At 52.0% G+C, this 14,952-nt stretch overlaps 7 protein-coding genes and 1 non-coding gene across 11 annotated transcripts; 5 read left to right on the top strand and 3 right to left on the bottom strand.

Moving 5' to 3' along the window:
• Positions 1–53: 53 nt before the first annotated feature.
• On the bottom strand, positions 54–1,277 carry LOC9655370 (neo-calmodulin). 2 transcript variants are annotated; one of them, XM_024670453.1, is made up of 5 exons: positions 976–1,277; positions 806–929; positions 589–746; positions 394–474; positions 54–323 (listed from the first exon to the last, which is right to left on the bottom strand). In XM_024670453.1, exons 2-5 carry the CDS (start codon positions 894–896, stop codon positions 192–194), a joined length of 462 nt encoding a protein of 153 aa, XP_024526221.1. In that variant the 5' UTR covers positions 897–929; positions 976–1,277; the 3' UTR covers positions 54–191. The 2 variants fall into 2 exon arrangements, with proteins under 2 accessions (XP_024526221.1, XP_002965450.2); XM_002965404.2 differs by having other exon boundaries at positions 806–899; positions 976–1,276.
• Positions 1,102–2,740, bottom strand: LOC112344900 (uncharacterized CRM domain-containing protein At3g25440, chloroplastic-like). Its single transcript, XM_024670452.1, has 3 exons — positions 2,327–2,740; positions 1,852–2,259; positions 1,102–1,760 (listed from the first exon to the last, which is right to left on the bottom strand). Exons 1-3 carry the CDS (start codon positions 2,732–2,734, stop codon positions 1,293–1,295), a joined length of 1,284 nt encoding a protein of 427 aa, XP_024526220.1. The 5' UTR covers positions 2,735–2,740; the 3' UTR covers positions 1,102–1,292.
• A 29-nt stretch (positions 2,741–2,769) lies between these two features.
• LOC9655369 (CCR4-NOT transcription complex subunit 10) lies at positions 2,770–5,755 on the top strand. Of its 2 annotated transcripts, none has more exons than XM_024670447.1 (6): positions 2,770–3,063; positions 3,118–3,204; positions 3,258–3,428; positions 3,486–3,572; positions 3,621–3,692; positions 3,745–5,755. In XM_024670447.1, exons 1-6 carry the CDS (start codon positions 2,860–2,862, stop codon positions 5,593–5,595), a joined length of 2,472 nt encoding a protein of 823 aa, XP_024526215.1. In that variant the 5' UTR covers positions 2,770–2,859; the 3' UTR covers positions 5,596–5,755. The 2 variants fall into 2 exon arrangements, with proteins under 2 accessions (XP_024526215.1, XP_024526216.1); XM_024670448.1 differs by having other exon boundaries at positions 2,771–3,063; positions 3,261–3,428.
• Positions 5,756–5,788: 33 nt separating this feature from the next.
• LOC9655368 lies at positions 5,789–8,108 on the top strand. The gene is made up of 5 exons (XM_024670449.1): positions 5,789–6,403; positions 6,472–7,154; positions 7,205–7,401; positions 7,461–7,869; positions 7,927–8,108. The coding sequence occupies exons 1-4, from the start codon at positions 5,845–5,847 to the stop codon at positions 7,837–7,839; spliced, it is 1,818 nt and encodes a 605-aa protein (XP_024526217.1). The 5' UTR covers positions 5,789–5,844; the 3' UTR covers positions 7,840–7,869; positions 7,927–8,108.
• A 117-nt stretch (positions 8,109–8,225) lies between these two features.
• Positions 8,226–12,112, top strand: LOC9655367 (cellulose synthase-like protein D2). Of its 2 annotated transcripts, XR_002991864.1 has the most exons (6): positions 8,226–9,091; positions 9,164–9,968; positions 10,019–11,753; positions 11,807–11,844; positions 11,892–11,987; positions 12,038–12,112. XR_002991864.1 is itself a non-coding variant. In XM_002965737.2 (5 exons), the coding sequence occupies exons 1-3, from the start codon at positions 8,241–8,243 to the stop codon at positions 11,750–11,752; spliced, it is 3,390 nt and encodes a 1,129-aa protein (XP_002965783.1). In that variant the 5' UTR covers positions 8,226–8,240; the 3' UTR covers position 11,753; positions 11,807–11,844; positions 11,892–12,039. The 2 variants fall into 2 exon arrangements, 1 of the variants encoding a protein (XP_002965783.1); XM_002965737.2 differs by having other exon boundaries at positions 11,892–12,039.
• On the top strand, positions 12,073–13,839 carry LOC9633999 (vicilin-like seed storage protein At2g28490). The gene is made up of 7 exons (XM_002965736.2): positions 12,073–12,094; positions 12,174–12,433; positions 12,491–12,672; positions 12,739–12,819; positions 12,868–13,263; positions 13,319–13,580; positions 13,632–13,839. Exons 2-7 carry the CDS (start codon positions 12,175–12,177, stop codon positions 13,760–13,762), a joined length of 1,311 nt encoding a protein of 436 aa, XP_002965782.2. The 5' UTR covers positions 12,073–12,094; position 12,174; the 3' UTR covers positions 13,763–13,839.
• On the bottom strand, positions 13,825–14,330 carry LOC9655366 (ATP synthase subunit epsilon, mitochondrial). Its single transcript, XM_002965403.2, has 2 exons — positions 14,085–14,330; positions 13,825–14,019 (listed from the first exon to the last, which is right to left on the bottom strand). The coding sequence occupies exons 1-2, from the start codon at positions 14,293–14,295 to the stop codon at positions 13,991–13,993; spliced, it is 240 nt and encodes a 79-aa protein (XP_002965449.2). The 5' UTR covers positions 14,296–14,330; the 3' UTR covers positions 13,825–13,990.
• Positions 14,331–14,402: 72 nt separating this feature from the next.
• On the top strand, positions 14,403–14,474 carry TRNAM-CAU. Its single transcript has one exon. It is a non-coding gene; the product is annotated as a tRNA-Met (tRNA).
• Positions 14,475–14,952: the final 478 nt, after the last annotated feature.

Raw genomic sequence — 14,952 nt, 5'->3', positions numbered from 1 at the left:
GATCTGCGCGTTCGTCAAAGTTCGACAGCGAAAGCAGGACCAAACACAGCGGAGGAAAGTCATGACACCCAGCCAGGAAAGTTTGCCAGGAGGGGTAAAGAGCTTTACAGACCAAAATCCGAGGACGCCCATGCGGGCGATTTGTCGCGCAGAGCGCCTGCGAGTAATAAGAGCTCTGAGAGTTATCTAGCTTACTTGGCCATCATCTTGACGAACTCGTCGTAGTTAACGTGACCGTCGCCGTCCATGTCAGCCTCGCGGATCATCTCTTCTACCTCCTCGTCGGTCAGCTTCTCGCCCAGATTGATCATCACGTCCCTCAACTGGGAAGAAATTCCAGTCAGTCAAAAAGGAAACGAGAAACAAGACCAAGAATCCATGTCTCTCACAGACCTCCGCGCAAGAAATGAGTCCGTTGCGGTCTTTGTCGAAGACTTTGAAGGCTTCCTTGAGCTCCTCTTCCGTGTCCGTGTCCTGGAATGATAGGAAGAGAACTTTTAAAACACTTGTTCTTTCCAGCACGCGAGGCGAGAGAATGCATAAAAAAGCATGCTATCACATCGAGAAGGAGGTAGAAAAGATTGGTACCTTCATCTTCCTCGCCATGAGATTGAGAAACTCCTGGAAATCGATGGTGCCGTTGCCATCCACATCGACCTCTTCGATCATCTCCCGGAGCTCCTGCTCCGAGGGATTCTGGCCCAGGGAGCGCATCACGACCGCGAGCTCGCTCGTTGTAATGCAACCTAGAGTGGCGATCAAGGAATGTAGCCCAGTGGATTCACAGGAAAATATTTCGCGTTACCATCACCGTCTTTGTCGAAGAGACTGAATGCTTCCTTGAATTCTTTATTCCGCTCCTCTTTCTCGCTGCTGATCACCTCCTCCTGCATCATGCCCTGAGAGAATCGCGAGACCGCCAAGAATGTCTGAGAGAGAGAGATCGGAGAGAGCAAAAACGAGAGCAAATGTTACCGGCACTGCTGCTGCCGCCAGCGCAAGACCAAAACACCGACAATCCAAATGGATCGATCGCCGAGCGCCTACGATCGATCCAAGGCGCACAAGGGAAAATGCAAGAACACCGAAAATCAGGGCAAATGCGCTCTCGAAGAACACGAGAGTAGAAGAAAACACACAAGCTAGCTAGATCAACGGCCTCAATTTAACCACCTCCAACGGTCAAGATCTGCAGCGTAGCACCGTCCGATTCAGGCACTGCCAGACAAAGATACCAAATCCTGGGCCGTTGGATGATCCTCACGTGAAAGCTTGTTTGAATGATCCAAGCGTTACGTGGACGCTCGGTTGGACCATCCAAACCGTTCATACTCCTCTCTTCGTTTCCGGAGCTTGGATTCCAGGCGCTTCTTCTTCATCCTGTGCCGGAGGAGGAACTCGCGGATGTGTTTCAACTCTTTCCTTTGCTTCTCGCCCTCGACGTAGAGATACTTTTGATCTTCCTCGCCGGAGAGAATCGCCCCTTCCTCGTCGTCCTCGTCGATCTCGTCCGACTCGGTCTCGGAGCAAGGATCGCTGTCGTCCTCGAAATCGTAGGCGTCTCCCACGGCCTTGAAGTATGGCTTAACTTTCCTCACGGGAACGCTTCGCACGGCCTCGTCCTTGTACTCGATCGCTTGCATTTTTCGCTTCTCCTCGTACTCTTTTTGCTCCCTGAGTTGCTTGAGGTTGCGCTCTAGAAAGTCGACGTATCTCAGCCGGGCAGCGATCGACTGCTCGAGCACTGCCTTCTTCAAAGCCTGGAAAAACCAGCAAACCAAGATGAACTTCAAACGAAAACGAGACAAAGACAAACGAGACAAAGAAAAAGAGTGAACTATACTTACGCACCGCTCGCTTGGTGAGAGTGTTCGGAGGAATGAGCTTCTTCGGCTGCTCGTAGTTCCTTCCTCGATACAAGATGATGGTCTTGTCCGGGAGGATGTCCACAACGATCCCTCCACTTAGTTTCGCCAGTTCTTCCGAGATTTCTTTCACTTCGTCCATGCTGAAAGTGTGGCAGTCCATTCTCACTGTCTGGTGTCTCTTCCAATGCATATGCATGTTTTCGACGGTACCACCGTAAACTCCACGCTTCCCGACAGGGACGTAGTTCTTCGACTTTTGGCCGATCTTCTTCAAGTAGTGAAGCTGCTCGGCAGTCAGGACTTCTGGATCGTGGATCGAGGCGGACAGCGGCGGTTCTTCCATTTTGTACTTCCTAAGCTCCAATTGCTTGTAGCCAATGATCTTGTAGGCCTGGCACAAAGAAGGAATTCCTAAGACAAGACAGATGTGTAAAACGAAAACTTCAAGAGCTACTCACTCTTTTTATCTTAAGCTCGATTCTTTCCTCCTCGTTCTTGGGCTGCCTATCGTAGAACGCTTGCCGCTCTTTTTGAAGCCTGTTCTTGATCTTGGACTTTATCTGGTCTTTGATCATCGCTTTCATCTCTCGCCTCTGTGGTGAATCGCCCGGTGGAAGCATTGCGAAATCCCTCCCCAAGGCGGCCCGAGGCTGATCCTCTGGACTGAGGCTCCACGAATCGTCGGAGCCGCATTTGCGCCTCCCGCCAAAGAGCTCGGCCATCTTCTGCTCCTTCGTGATATAAGTCCGTCCGAATCCGCCAGAGGGCCTGGCGCCCATCGATTCGAAGTATCGCGCCGGGACATACCTGTGCCAAGATCGCGATCGCCGAGGAGGAAGCACGAGAATGCGGGCAAATAATCCCATCAAGCGCGGAAGAACCCTAACCCTTTCCAGAGGTTTAAGATTTTGATCCAACGGCCCGGAACAAATCATAGAATTGACGGCTGTGGGAGCTTCAAGGGCTGGGGAAGATTGAGAAAGCCCGGGCTATGGAGGGAGAGAGCGAGGGCGAGGTTTCGATGTCGCAGAGGGAAGCAGGGATTTCGCCAGCGGTTTCTCCAGGTGATGAGAGCGGCACCAATGCGGGCTCGGCGCTAGCGAAGGAAGCGGCGGCTCTCTACGAGAAGAAATCCTACCAAGAATGCTTGAGCCTGCTCCAGCAAATTCTCGCCAAGAAGGAGAGTGATCCCAAGGTAGCGTGTCTGTACGATTGATCTCTGGAAGCGCTCATCTCTCTTTGTTTCTAGGTTATTCACAATATCGCATTGGCAGAGTTCTACCGGGATGGCTGCACAGATCCCTACAAGCTGCTCGATGTTTTGGAACAGGTTAAGGTAAGAAGCAGTGCTTGTGAGAATTTACTTCGATTTTGCTCCGAGAGATTTAGCAGAGGAAATGCGAAGAGCTTGCTCGAGCTGCCGACGAGCAACTGGAAGGAATTGGGAACAACGTTGCTAGTCCGAATGGTTCTACTACTGGGAATACCATCGTCAAGCCCTCCCCTCCAGAAGGATCCTACATTGAAGATTACGATCTCTCCATTCCCACCTTGAATACTGTAAGCTTTTTTTCATGTATACTTTGGAGTTGCGTCTTACGTTTTCTTTTTTCACAGGCTATTGTTTACTACCATTTGAAGCAGTATGCTTCCGCTTTTCATGTGGTAGAGCCTCTTTTTGCGAACATAGAACCCGTCGATGAGGTGAAGTCCCAGTTGTTTAAATTGCTCTCGTTTGAGTTGGATTTCCAGAGCTGTGCACTACAAATATGTCTCTTGATGCTGGATATCGCATTAGCCTCTCGAAAGGCTGAGAGTGCCGCGGTAAGTTAGTTTGTTTGATCTATCGCTTGTTTCTCAAGGTTTTATTGTGCAGCTCGTACTGCACTATGTAGAAAAATCTTACGGACTAGGACAATCCGGCCTGGAGAACGCGGCAAATGTCCAGCAGTTGTCTGTGGTAGCTCCAACTTTAGCAGCGTCATCTGTTCTTGATGGGAAGTATCTGGGCATCACTTCATCCCCTGCACCTCCTCTCGTGACAAGCCCCATTGGCGAAGGCTCCTCCTTGACTCAGGGCTCTGGAGAAGAGACGTTCGAAGAGGATGCTCTTAGTATCGGGTTGGAAATCGATGGCTCTCACAGCGTTCGAAGCCTACCGACTAGGGTACCGGCGATCGAGAAATCTCATCCGGCTCCCGGGACGGAGCTTAAGCTGCTGATGCATCTCTACAGGGTGCGGTTTCTACTTCTGACGCACTGTTTGAAGACTGTGAAACGGGAAGTCAAGTCAGCTCTGAACTTGTCGAAGGACAACATCACTGCGCTGCTTCTCAAGGCCCAGTTGGAGTATTTGCGTGGCAACTATCGGAAAGCCATGAAGCTTTTGACAACCTGCATTGCTCGTGCCGAGAATGCCGTCGTTCCTATGATCCTCTCCAACCTCGGCTGCGTTTACCATTATCTGAGGAAGGATCAAACGGCAGCGCTGTTCTTCGCCAAGGCCTTGCAAAGATACTCATCCATGAGCAAGGAAAGGCCTCTGAAACTCACGACCTTTTCGCAAGACAAGTCGCTATCAGTCTACTACAACTGTGGGGTGGTCCAGCTACTCAGTGGGAATCCCGTCATGGCTTCACGTTTGCTGCAAGAATCATACTCGATGTTCTACACCAGGCCACTATTCTGGCTTCGGCTCGCGGAGTGTTGTATATCAGCGCTGGAGAAGGGGCTGCTCACAGATGTTTCAGCCAGGAAGGAAGAAGTGAAAGTAGTGGTGGTCGGAAAGGGGAAGTTTCGAAGGCTGGTTCTTCCATCCGGCGGCTCAAATCCATCACTGGTGAGTGGCACTCAGCCAGACAACGTGGACGGAGTTTTTCCTCAGGATGGCAAAGAAGGGAAGCCGATCACTCTCTCGATGGCGATAGCAAAGAGATTTTTGCAGTACGCGTTTCTTCTGCTGGAGCGTGATGGAAAACCGGAAGAGCTGGCTGCTGGTACTGAGACTGAGGCTCTGGTGATGGGAAACTCCGAAGTTTCACCAAGCAGCGGGGGACAGGAAGGAAGAGATGCTGCCGCGACGTTAGCTTCGTTTACTGCCGAAGAAAAGCTGGAGGCAGCGATGATCAGAGTTTGCGTGCTAGTGGACCTGGCCTTTGTGGAGCTTTGCCTGGAAAACCCGCTAGCGGCTCTAAGCAACGCCGAGGCAGCGCTCCAACAGCATCACGTCACGAAGGCTTACAGCTTTCTCGCGCACGTCTACGCCGCCGAGGCCCTCTGCCTGCTGGACCGGATCAAGGAAGCCGAGGGGCATTTGGAGAAGTGTATGATGGATTGGACGAGCAGCAGCGGTGATTTCCTAGAGGAGGACACAGCAGCGGCAGCTCAGAAGAACGGTGATCACAACAATGGCGACGCGAGCAGTGGTGGCGAAGATGGAAGCACCAGGAACCTGAAGGAACAGGTGAACTTCGCGAGGTTCACGGGAACCCAAGCTCGCGCGTCGCTCTACGTGAACTTCGCCGCGATTCATGCGATGCAAGGGGAGCTCCTCCAGGCCAGGCAATGCGCGCTCCAGGCTCTTGCCATCGCTCCCGGGAGTAGCATGGCTGTTCTAGCGATGGTTTACGTCGAGCTCTCGCAGGGAAGAACCAAAGAGGCCGTGACGATGCTCAAGCGCTGCCGGCGATTATCAGTATCGAGGCTGGGCGCTCGCGCTGGAATGTAGGAATGGGATTTTTTTCTTCTTCTAGGGCGATTTCAGCTGAAACAAAACGGTGGAGAGAAATGTGGGGTCGGTTATCTCCATTTTCACGTGAATTTGTTTGTGCTTACACGTGTCCCATGGAATCTTTTGATCGGACGATGGATGGCATCTGTGAAAGGCTTTCACCTGTATGGGAATGGCTAGGGCTTTCAGGGAGGAGCGCCATGGATAGTGAGGGAGTGGTCGCGTAGCTACAGTGACTCCGGCGAGATGTCCTTGATCGCGCCGGTGTTGTCGTCGATCAATGCGGGGATCTCCGAGTGCTGCGTCAGGCGGCGGGAATGCCGCGGGGAATGGAAGATTTTCGGGGGATACAGGGCTGGGAGAGTGATCGGGCTTCACCATTGCGGTGATCCTTTCCATGGATTTCGAAGAAGAATCGTCGTTGCGCAAGCGACAGCGCAAGAATCGTCGCCAGAGGGCCGAGCTGATGCCGATGCTCGATCCTATCTTAGCATGTGGAAGAATGCCAAGGAGCGGTACGAGCGAGAGCAACTCCAGCAGAACGCGTCTACCGTACAGCAGGATCGTCAGCCGGATCAAGACAGGGAAATCCAGTCGCAAAGAGAGAAGGATTTTGCCAGGCTTCTAGATGTGCCTCAGGAAGAGCGCGATCGCGTTCATCGGCTCCAGGTGATAGACAGGGCCGCGGCGGCACTAGCGGCGGCAGAGGCTCTCTTGGCGAGCAGGCCGCGAGCTCCATCGACGATTGTGGAGAAGAAATGGGAGGAGGCCGCTGCGCGGGGATGGGAAGGAACGAAAAAGCTCGGTAAACTACAAACCAACTTGTTCTTAGTTGACGATAGTTCTCTATTTCTCATCGAACTTTCATTCCAGGAGATTTGCCTCGTCGCTCTGTGGTTGCTTCCGCTGAGCCCGCGACGACTGTTGTGTCTCCAGGTCCAGATTTTTGGACATGGACGCCGCCACCACCACCATCGCCGGTGGAGGATCCATCGGAGAAAGCAGCATTGTCACCCAAGACTTCTCAGTCGGAAACACAGGCTAGTAACTCTGTTCTTGAGAAGGAACGGGAAGCGCAGACCCTAGAACTTCCTTTCGAGACCGAGAACGCAAGGTCAGTGCTTCCGCTAGTGTTTCAAAGCCGAGCAGCGCCGTCACTTCCACCTCTACAATCCTTGGTGGAGATCAAAGAGAATGTGGCAGCTACAAGAAAGAAACAGATCACGGAAGTTCCCACTGCTGTTCTAGAGAGAGACAAGCTTGCCGACTCGGTGGTGCACCAAGATCTCCAGACGAACAAAACGAAGTCTACGACGGGTGTTAATCCAGACGGCTCCAGGTGGTGGAAAGAAACCGGAGAGGAGGATCGAGGAAACGGCGTGGTTTGTAGCTGGAGCGTTACCAGAGGCGTGAGCAGCGAAGGTGTCGTGGAGTGGGAAGAAAAATTCTGGGAGGCCTGTGACGACTTCGATTACAAGGAGCTTGGATCGGAGAAGTCTGGACGTGATGCTTCTGGCAACGTCTGGCGAGAGTTTTGGAAAGAGACCATATGGCAGGTTTGTTCGCTTTGAGTTTGTATCTTCTCAAGTTTTCTAAGTATTTGCAGGACGCCAAGAGTGGACTGCTTCATATGGAAAAGAGCGCGGAGAAGTGGGGAAAGAACGGCACTGGAGCTCAGTGGGACGAGAAGTGGTGGGAGCATTACGACGCTTCCGGGCGAGCGGAGAAGTGGGCCGACAAATGGAGTGTGATCGATCCCAATACACCTCTAGAACCGGGACACGGTCATGTTTGGCACGAGAGGTACGTAAACAAGTTCTACTTTGGCAGTGACAATCTTCCATCAAAAACGTAATTCTCAGGTGGGGGGAAGAGTTCGATGGACAAGGTGGTGCGATGAAATACACAGATAAATGGGCCGAGCGATCGGACTTCGGTGGCTGGACAAAGTGGGGTGATAAGTGGGACGAGCGCTTCGATAAGAATGGTGTCGGCAAGAAGCAGGGCGAGACTTGGTGGGCGGGCACCAATGGTGACCGATGGAACAGGACTTGGGGCGAGCAGCACAATGGGACCGGCTGGGTGCACAAGTATGGATCGAGCAGCAGTGGAGAGTTTTGGGACACGCACGAAGAACAGGAAACTTGGTACGAGAAGTTCCCGCATTTTGGCTTCCATCACTGCATGGAGAACTCGCAAGAGCTCCACAAAGTGAGCAAGAAGAAGAAGAAGCGATTGTAGCGAGCGAACGATCGAAACAACACTCACCAGGTTTGTTTCGAGAGAGAAATTCTTGGTTCTTTGCTCATAAAATTCTTTGTCTCGCAGGTTTTATTTCCATGAAGAGCGTAAATTCCATGAAGAAAGCGCAAACGAGTGTCAAACTCGGTCGTTTTCGGTTCGATTCCCATCTCCTGCGCGTGCGAATTTAATAAGTACCGTCCGATCTAACGGCTACTCCACTCAACGGCTAGCTAGGGTAGAAAATATTTTGCAAATATTTCCTTCCATCGTCTTCTCGCGATCTCTCTCGATACAATGCGCCTCTGATCGGGCCAATCGGCGCTAGAAATTTCGGTTTCCTAGCTTGCGATCGCTCCAATCCAGGTATTTCGCACAGGAATAGCGCATTAGATCGGGAAATGGAGTCGCCGGGTTCATCCGTCTCGATCTCCAGCAGCCGCCGGCCATTCCGCGAGCTCCTCAGCCCCAGGAATCTCAACACCAGCATCGACAGCCCGCGATTCCTTCCTCCTCGCAGTCCTCGCTTCCTGAAATCCGGCACTCCATCGCCGACGGCGTGCTCTACTCCTCCCAGCCATCGATCGCCGGGCGGAAGCTATGTGTTCATGCCCCGGGAGGAGAACGATCCCGGCCGGGAGGCGGTATCGACAGCGAAAAACTACACGGTGTTGATCCCTCCCACTCCGGATCCGGGATTTCTCGCGGCGCCCAAGACGGGGGACATGGCCAGTGCGATGTTCACGGGCGGATTCCAGAGCGTCACCAGGGGCCACGTAATGGAGCAGATGAAGGAGGCCAAGGTCGTGATGACGCTCAGCTGCGCTATCGTTGGGTGTGATGGCAAGGCCATGAAGGACGAGATGGGCGAAGATCTAAGCCCGTGCGAGTGCGCGTTCCGGATTTGCAGAGACTGCTACTTTGATGCTATCAACAATGGTGGGAAGTGCCCCGGTTGCAAGGAGATGTACAAGGTGCTCGATATCGAGGGTCCCAATGCCGAGACTTTGCCGCTCCCAGCTCCCAGGAGGCTGTCTCTTCTACGATCCAACCAGCCCGGGTCGATGAAGCAGGACTTCGATCACACGAGATGGCTTTACGAGACGAAAGGGACTTACGGGTATGGAAATGCGCTGTGGCCAAAGGATGATACGTACTTTGGCGATGGAATGCCATCGAGTTTCAAGGATAAGGCGAGACGTCCCCTGACGCGCAAGACGAACGTCTCAGCAGCTATCCTTAGTCCCTACAGGTACACGGACTTGGCTGTTTTTTTTTCTTTTTCTCGAGCTTTAGAGCTAAACCCGTACGTTGTTCCATGCAGGCTCTTGGTTTTCGTCAGGCTAGCCGCACTGGGACTCTTCATCACGTGGAGGATCCGTCATCCAAACCCGGAGGCAATGTGGCTGTGGGGACTGTCAATCGTTTGCGAGTTGTGGTTCGCTTTCTCTTGGATTCTTGACCAGCTGCCGAAGTTGTGTCCAGTAAATCGCACCACCAACTTGGCGGTGCTCAAGGACGAGTTTGAGAGGCCGACAGCGAAAAATCCGAAGGGCAGGTCTGATCTTCCGGGGATAGACATTTTTGTGTCGACAGCTGATCCGGAAAAGGAGCCATCTCTGGTAACAGCAAACACCATCCTCTCGATTCTCGCAGCCGAGTATCCCGTGGAGAAGCTGTGTTGCTACCTTTCCGACGATGGTGGTTCACTGTTGACGTTCGAAGCATTGGCTGAAGCAGCAAGTTTCTCAAGAATCTGGGTGCCGTTCTGTCGGAAGCACAGCATCGAACCTCGGAACCCGGAGGCTTATTTCATGCTCAAGGGAGATCCGACTAAGAACAAAGTTCGCGCGGATTTCGTGAAGGACAGAAGACGAGTGAAACGTGAATACGACGAGTTCAAAGTTCGGATAAATGGCCTCGGGGATGCAATCCGGAGGAGGTCTGACGCTTACAATGCGCACGAAGAGATCAGAGCAAAGAGGATTCAGGTGGATAGCGGATGTAACCCGGGAGAGCCGCTTAACGTTCCAAAGGCCACCTGGATGGCCGATGGTACGCACTGGCCGGGGACATGGCTTAGCTCAGGCAGTGAGCACGGACGAGGAGATCACGCTGGAATAATTCAAGTAAGTTTTTCTTCTCGCGAATATGATCTTATTGACGTTTTGGTGTTCAGGTGATGCTTGCTCCTCCAAGTAGCGAGCCTCTCATGGGCTCAGCTGACAATGACAACAATCTTATCGATACGTCCGACTGCGACATTCGGCTACCAATGCTGGTATACGTATCCAGAGAGAAACGAGCGGGGTATGACCACAACAAGAAGGCCGGGGCGATGAACGCGTTGGTACGAACAAGCGCGATCATGTCGAATGGAGCTTTTATCCTCAACCTCGACTGTGACCACTACGTCTACAACTCCCTCGCATTCAGAGAAGGGATGTGCTTCATGATGGATAATGGTGGTGATCGCATCGGCTTTGTCCAGTTCCCGCAGAGATTCGAAGGCATCGATCACAATGACCGTTATGCCAACCACAACACTGTCTTCTTCGACGTGAACATGAGAGCACTCGATGGTATCCAGGGGCCCGTGTATGTTGGAACGGGCTGCTTATTCCGGAGAGTTGCGCTCTACGGGTTCGATCCTCCTCGGTGTAAAACACGAAGCTGCTGGAACAGGAGGAAAGCGAGGCTGACGAAAAAGAATACCGGTATCAGTATGGAGGAAAACGAAGACGATTTAGAGGCCCAGACTTTGCTGCCAAAGCGTTACGGGACATCGACCAGCTTTGTAGCTTCCATCTCCAACGCTGAGTTCCAGGGCAGGCCTCTCTCGGGACAGGGGGTGATGCTCGGAAGACCAGCTGCTTCATTGATTTCTCCAAGAGAACCACTGGATGCTGCTACTGTTGCGGAGGCGATCAACGTCATCTCGTGCTGGTACGAGGACAAGACGGAGTGGGGACAGAACGTCGGCTGGACATACGGTTCAGTCACCGAGGACGTGGTTACGGGATACACCATGCACAACAAAGGCTGGAAGTCCGTCTATTGCGTGACAAAGCGTGACGCTTTCAGAGGCACAGCACCAATCAACTTGACGGACAGATTGCATCAGGTGTTGCGGTGGGCGACAGGCTCGGTTGAGATCTTCTACTCCCGAAACAATGCTCTCTTCGCCAGCACCAGAATGAAGTTCCTGCAGCGAATTGCGTACCTCAACGTCGGCATCTACCCGTTCACCTCGATTTTCCTCACGGTCTACTGCTTCCTGCCGGCGCTGTCGCTTCTCACGGGGAAGTTTATTGTCCAGACGCTCAACGTGACTTTCCTGGTCTACCTTTTGATCATCACGGTCACGATCTGCTTGCTGGCGGTGCTGGAGATCAGGTGGTCGGGGATAACTCTGGACGAATGGTGGCGGAACGAGCAGTTTTGGGTGATTGGTGGAACCAGCGCTCATCTGGTGGCTGTGTTCCAGGGACTCTTGAAGGTCATCGCCGGGATAGATATCTCCTTCACTCTGACGTCGAAGAATTCTGGTGACGAGGACGACGAGTTTGCCGAGCTGTACATGGTCAAGTGGAGCGCTCTGATGATACCACCCCTGACTATCATGATGGTGAACTTGATCGCGATCGCGGTGGCTGTCTCGAGGACGGTCTACAGTCCTGTTCCTCAGTGGAGCAAGCTTCTCGGGGGAGTTTTCTTCAGTGTTTGGGTGCTGTTCCACCTCTACCCGTTCTCGAAGGGCCTCATGGGGAGGAGGAGGCGCACCCCGACTATTATCTTCGTCTGGTCTGGACTTTTGGCCATCGTCATATCTCTGCTGTGGGTCTCCCTCTCTTCTTCCTCTTTGACACCGGACAAAGGCATGGGTATCGGTGGTAGCTTCCAGTTTCCTTGAGGTACGAAAGCTTGTTTTATATCTTGCGAGCTGGACTGATACTTGCTTATTTAGCTCCACGTCGTTGCGGGAGAATTCTTGTACTATAGAAGGTACTTGCTATGAACCACCATTGCCAGTTGCTGATTGAAATTTGCAGGGACTTGCTTAAGTAAGTAGCTCTGATCCTACTGGAGAGGGTTATTTGTAACCAGAGATAGCTGTGTACGCTGGGATGATGGCATTCCAAATACAGGTGTTTCCATCCAGCATTTCATGAATACGATTAAACTTTGCATTTTTCAGTCTTTTATTTAGCAAAACAGGTGTCACGCATGCAGACGAAATCTTCGTTTTATAATGGTCAGTAAGCACCTCATCGAGAACGGGCAAGTCGGTTTAGGATTTTTCTTTTGGTTCTAAATTCCTCTAGTCCCTGCAGGATGATTAAGCTCTTGCTACTTGCACTTGCGGTCCTTGCAGCCGCATCGGCCTGCGAATTTGAGTATGAGGACTTCATCCTCGGTGAGCCTGTTGAATATGTCAAGAGTGATGCTGGAGAGATTCGAGCTTTGATGGGCTCTCACGAGGACCTGTCACTCAAGGAGCGTGATGTAGCTCTCGGCTTCATCACCATGGAACCTCGGGCGTTGCTGCTACCACATTACATGGACGCAAGCCTTGTTTTCTATGTCCAGAAAGGTAATAAAAAATGGTTCTCTTTAAATTCGCTGGATCGTGATGTCACAAACTGATCAGGCGATGCTATGATTGGATCGATTCGTGGGGAGTCGACTGTCAAGAAGGATTTGAAACGAGGGGACGTTTATACTGTTCCTGCTGGAGCTGTTTTTTACGTGCTCAATGCGAACGAAGATGAGAAGCTCGAGCTGATCGGTATCTTCGACACCTCCAGGGGGTCACGCAGTGGTAAACTTCAGGTAAGAGCGTAATCTTTGGTTGCTTGTCGCAAGACTAAGTCATATATTTGTTTTGATGATTTGAAGTCGTTCTTCGTCGGCGGTGGACTCCATCCTAAACTTGCATTGGCTGGTTTCCGTTCGGGCCTTCTAGCAGCAGCTTTCAAGGTACTTCGTTTTGTACGGGGATCTGCTCTCATCGGCTTGTCTGTGCAGGTATCGGAGGAGGAGATCAAGAACGTATTTGGCTCCCAGGATGGAGGACCAATCATCCCCACGAGCGTTGGGATGTTTGCACGATTAAAAGGCCAAGAGAACTATCTGGAAAGCGTGGTCTCCAACAAGAAGCACAAGAAGGACGAGGACAAGAAACACAAGAAACACAAGGACGACAAGAAGCACAAGAAGGATGAGGACGACAAGAAACACAAGGACGATGACAAGAAGCACAAGGAAGACGAGGACAAGGAGAAGCGCAAAGACAAGATCTTCAACCTCTTTGAGAAGCGAGCATTCGAGAACCAACACGGCTGGATTGCCTCCACTCTCGGCGAAGACGTGCAAGCACTGGCATCAGGCCGGATTGGAGTTTCCATCGTCAAGTTGCAAGCGGTAAGTTCACAAAGTCTCATAAAACTTGCTTGGTTCTCTAACACATCTCTGGCAGGGTAGCTTTTTGGCTCCGCACTGGAGTAAGCAAGGAGCTGAGTTTGGAGTGGTGACAAATGGCACTGGAAGCCTCCAAGTCGCTCTTCCCAACGGCACGAATGGCGTCGATGCCAAGCTCAATGCAGGCACCATCTTCCACGTACCGCAGTTTTTCCCGGCTTCCCAGATCGCTGCTACTCACGAGTGCTTGGAGTTTGTCAGCTTCACTGTCGCGGCGGATTCTCGCTCGGAGGTCACCGAGGGGATACAGTTTCTCGCAGGTAGGAAGGACGCTTTTGGCTAGAAGTTGTGATCGTGGATGGTTTTTGCAGGGAGAGGCTCCGTGCTCGAGAAGTTGGAGCTCGGCATTCTTGCGTTGTCGTTCAATCTGCCTGATCATCTGGTTTCAAGCTTCTTGGCTTCTCAGGACGATGCAGCAATCCTTGCCAACGACATCCAGTAATCTCGGGGTGGACATGGTGTTCCGCTAGATAGAATAAAGAAAGATGATGGGACACGAAGATATTCGGGCCAAAACTATGAGAGCTTTCTCGAATTTCAGCGAAAATTATCGTGTTGAATCCTCTACAGGTTATTGCTGGAGGAATCACCAAGCCAGAAGAAACAAAAGAGAGAGAGGGAGAGCCTAACAAGCGTTTCCAATTATTTGGGGGCAATGGATCGACCACTCTCACTCGAATCCTCCGGTTCCCCGAAACTCTGTGGAAATGCCAGTGATATGAGAAGCCACATTCTTCTTTCTCTGGCGAGAGGGAGGGATTTACCTGGCTTTTGGGCGACGCCGTCGACCCACTTGGTGATCTTGTAGTGGACTTGCTCCCTGGCGGCAGTCTGGGTCTTGTAGGGCTCCTTGAGGCACTTGCGGAGGTGCGTGGCACAGGCGTTTGCGTAGGACATGTAGGTCATGCCCGCGACGCGCCAGTAGGCCGTGGCCGCCGGCCCTGTTGCCGCTGCTGCTGCTGCTGGCGACGCCATAGCCAAGAGCCCTAATGCTACTCTAGCTTTTTTGACATAATTTATTTTGGTTTCAATTTGAGTGGGTAAACCTTTTAAATATAAAAGCCAGACCCTGATTATTACAAATCAGAGTGGCGCAGCGGAAGCGTGGTGGGCCCATAACCCACAGGTCGGAGGATCGAAACCTCCCTCTGATAGCAAAGTTTTTTAAATTATTTCATTTCGAAATACTGTGGCTGTTGTCTACGGCTTTGGCACCATACACCGTACGACGAGCTGCCACCCTTCCGCCATAGCCGTGACCTTGTCCCGAGCACATACTTGAGGAGGGAAGCCCTCAGAGGAAGAGATCCACTGAGGAGCCCAAGTCGAAGAGCCAGCTCCTTCCAGGCACAAGACTCTGACATTGTGGTCTTTAGGTGGCGAGATTTGAAAGAATTTTCCTAAAAGATTGTTTTGTTGTTGCCGCTAAACGTTTGCTGCTGAAGGGAAGTTGTTTGATGCGCTATTAAAGAGGCCGGCTTTGTTGTTCTGCAAGTGTTGGCCAAGGAAACCATGCCATAGCCTTGCACAGCCGCTGTTGAGAACGAGTTCATGGATTGATGCCCGCTGCATTTCTCGCAATATGGTAACCGCTTGGGCATTTTAAACAGAACAGGATTCCACATACCACTC

Source organism: Selaginella moellendorffii, unplaced genomic scaffold (genome assembly GCF_000143415.4).
Source record: "Selaginella moellendorffii unplaced genomic scaffold, v1.0 SELMOscaffold_6, whole genome shotgun sequence".
Taxonomy (NCBI): domain Eukaryota; kingdom Viridiplantae; phylum Streptophyta; class Lycopodiopsida; order Selaginellales; family Selaginellaceae; genus Selaginella; species Selaginella moellendorffii.
This window is presented reverse-complemented; position numbering and strand designations above follow the sequence as displayed.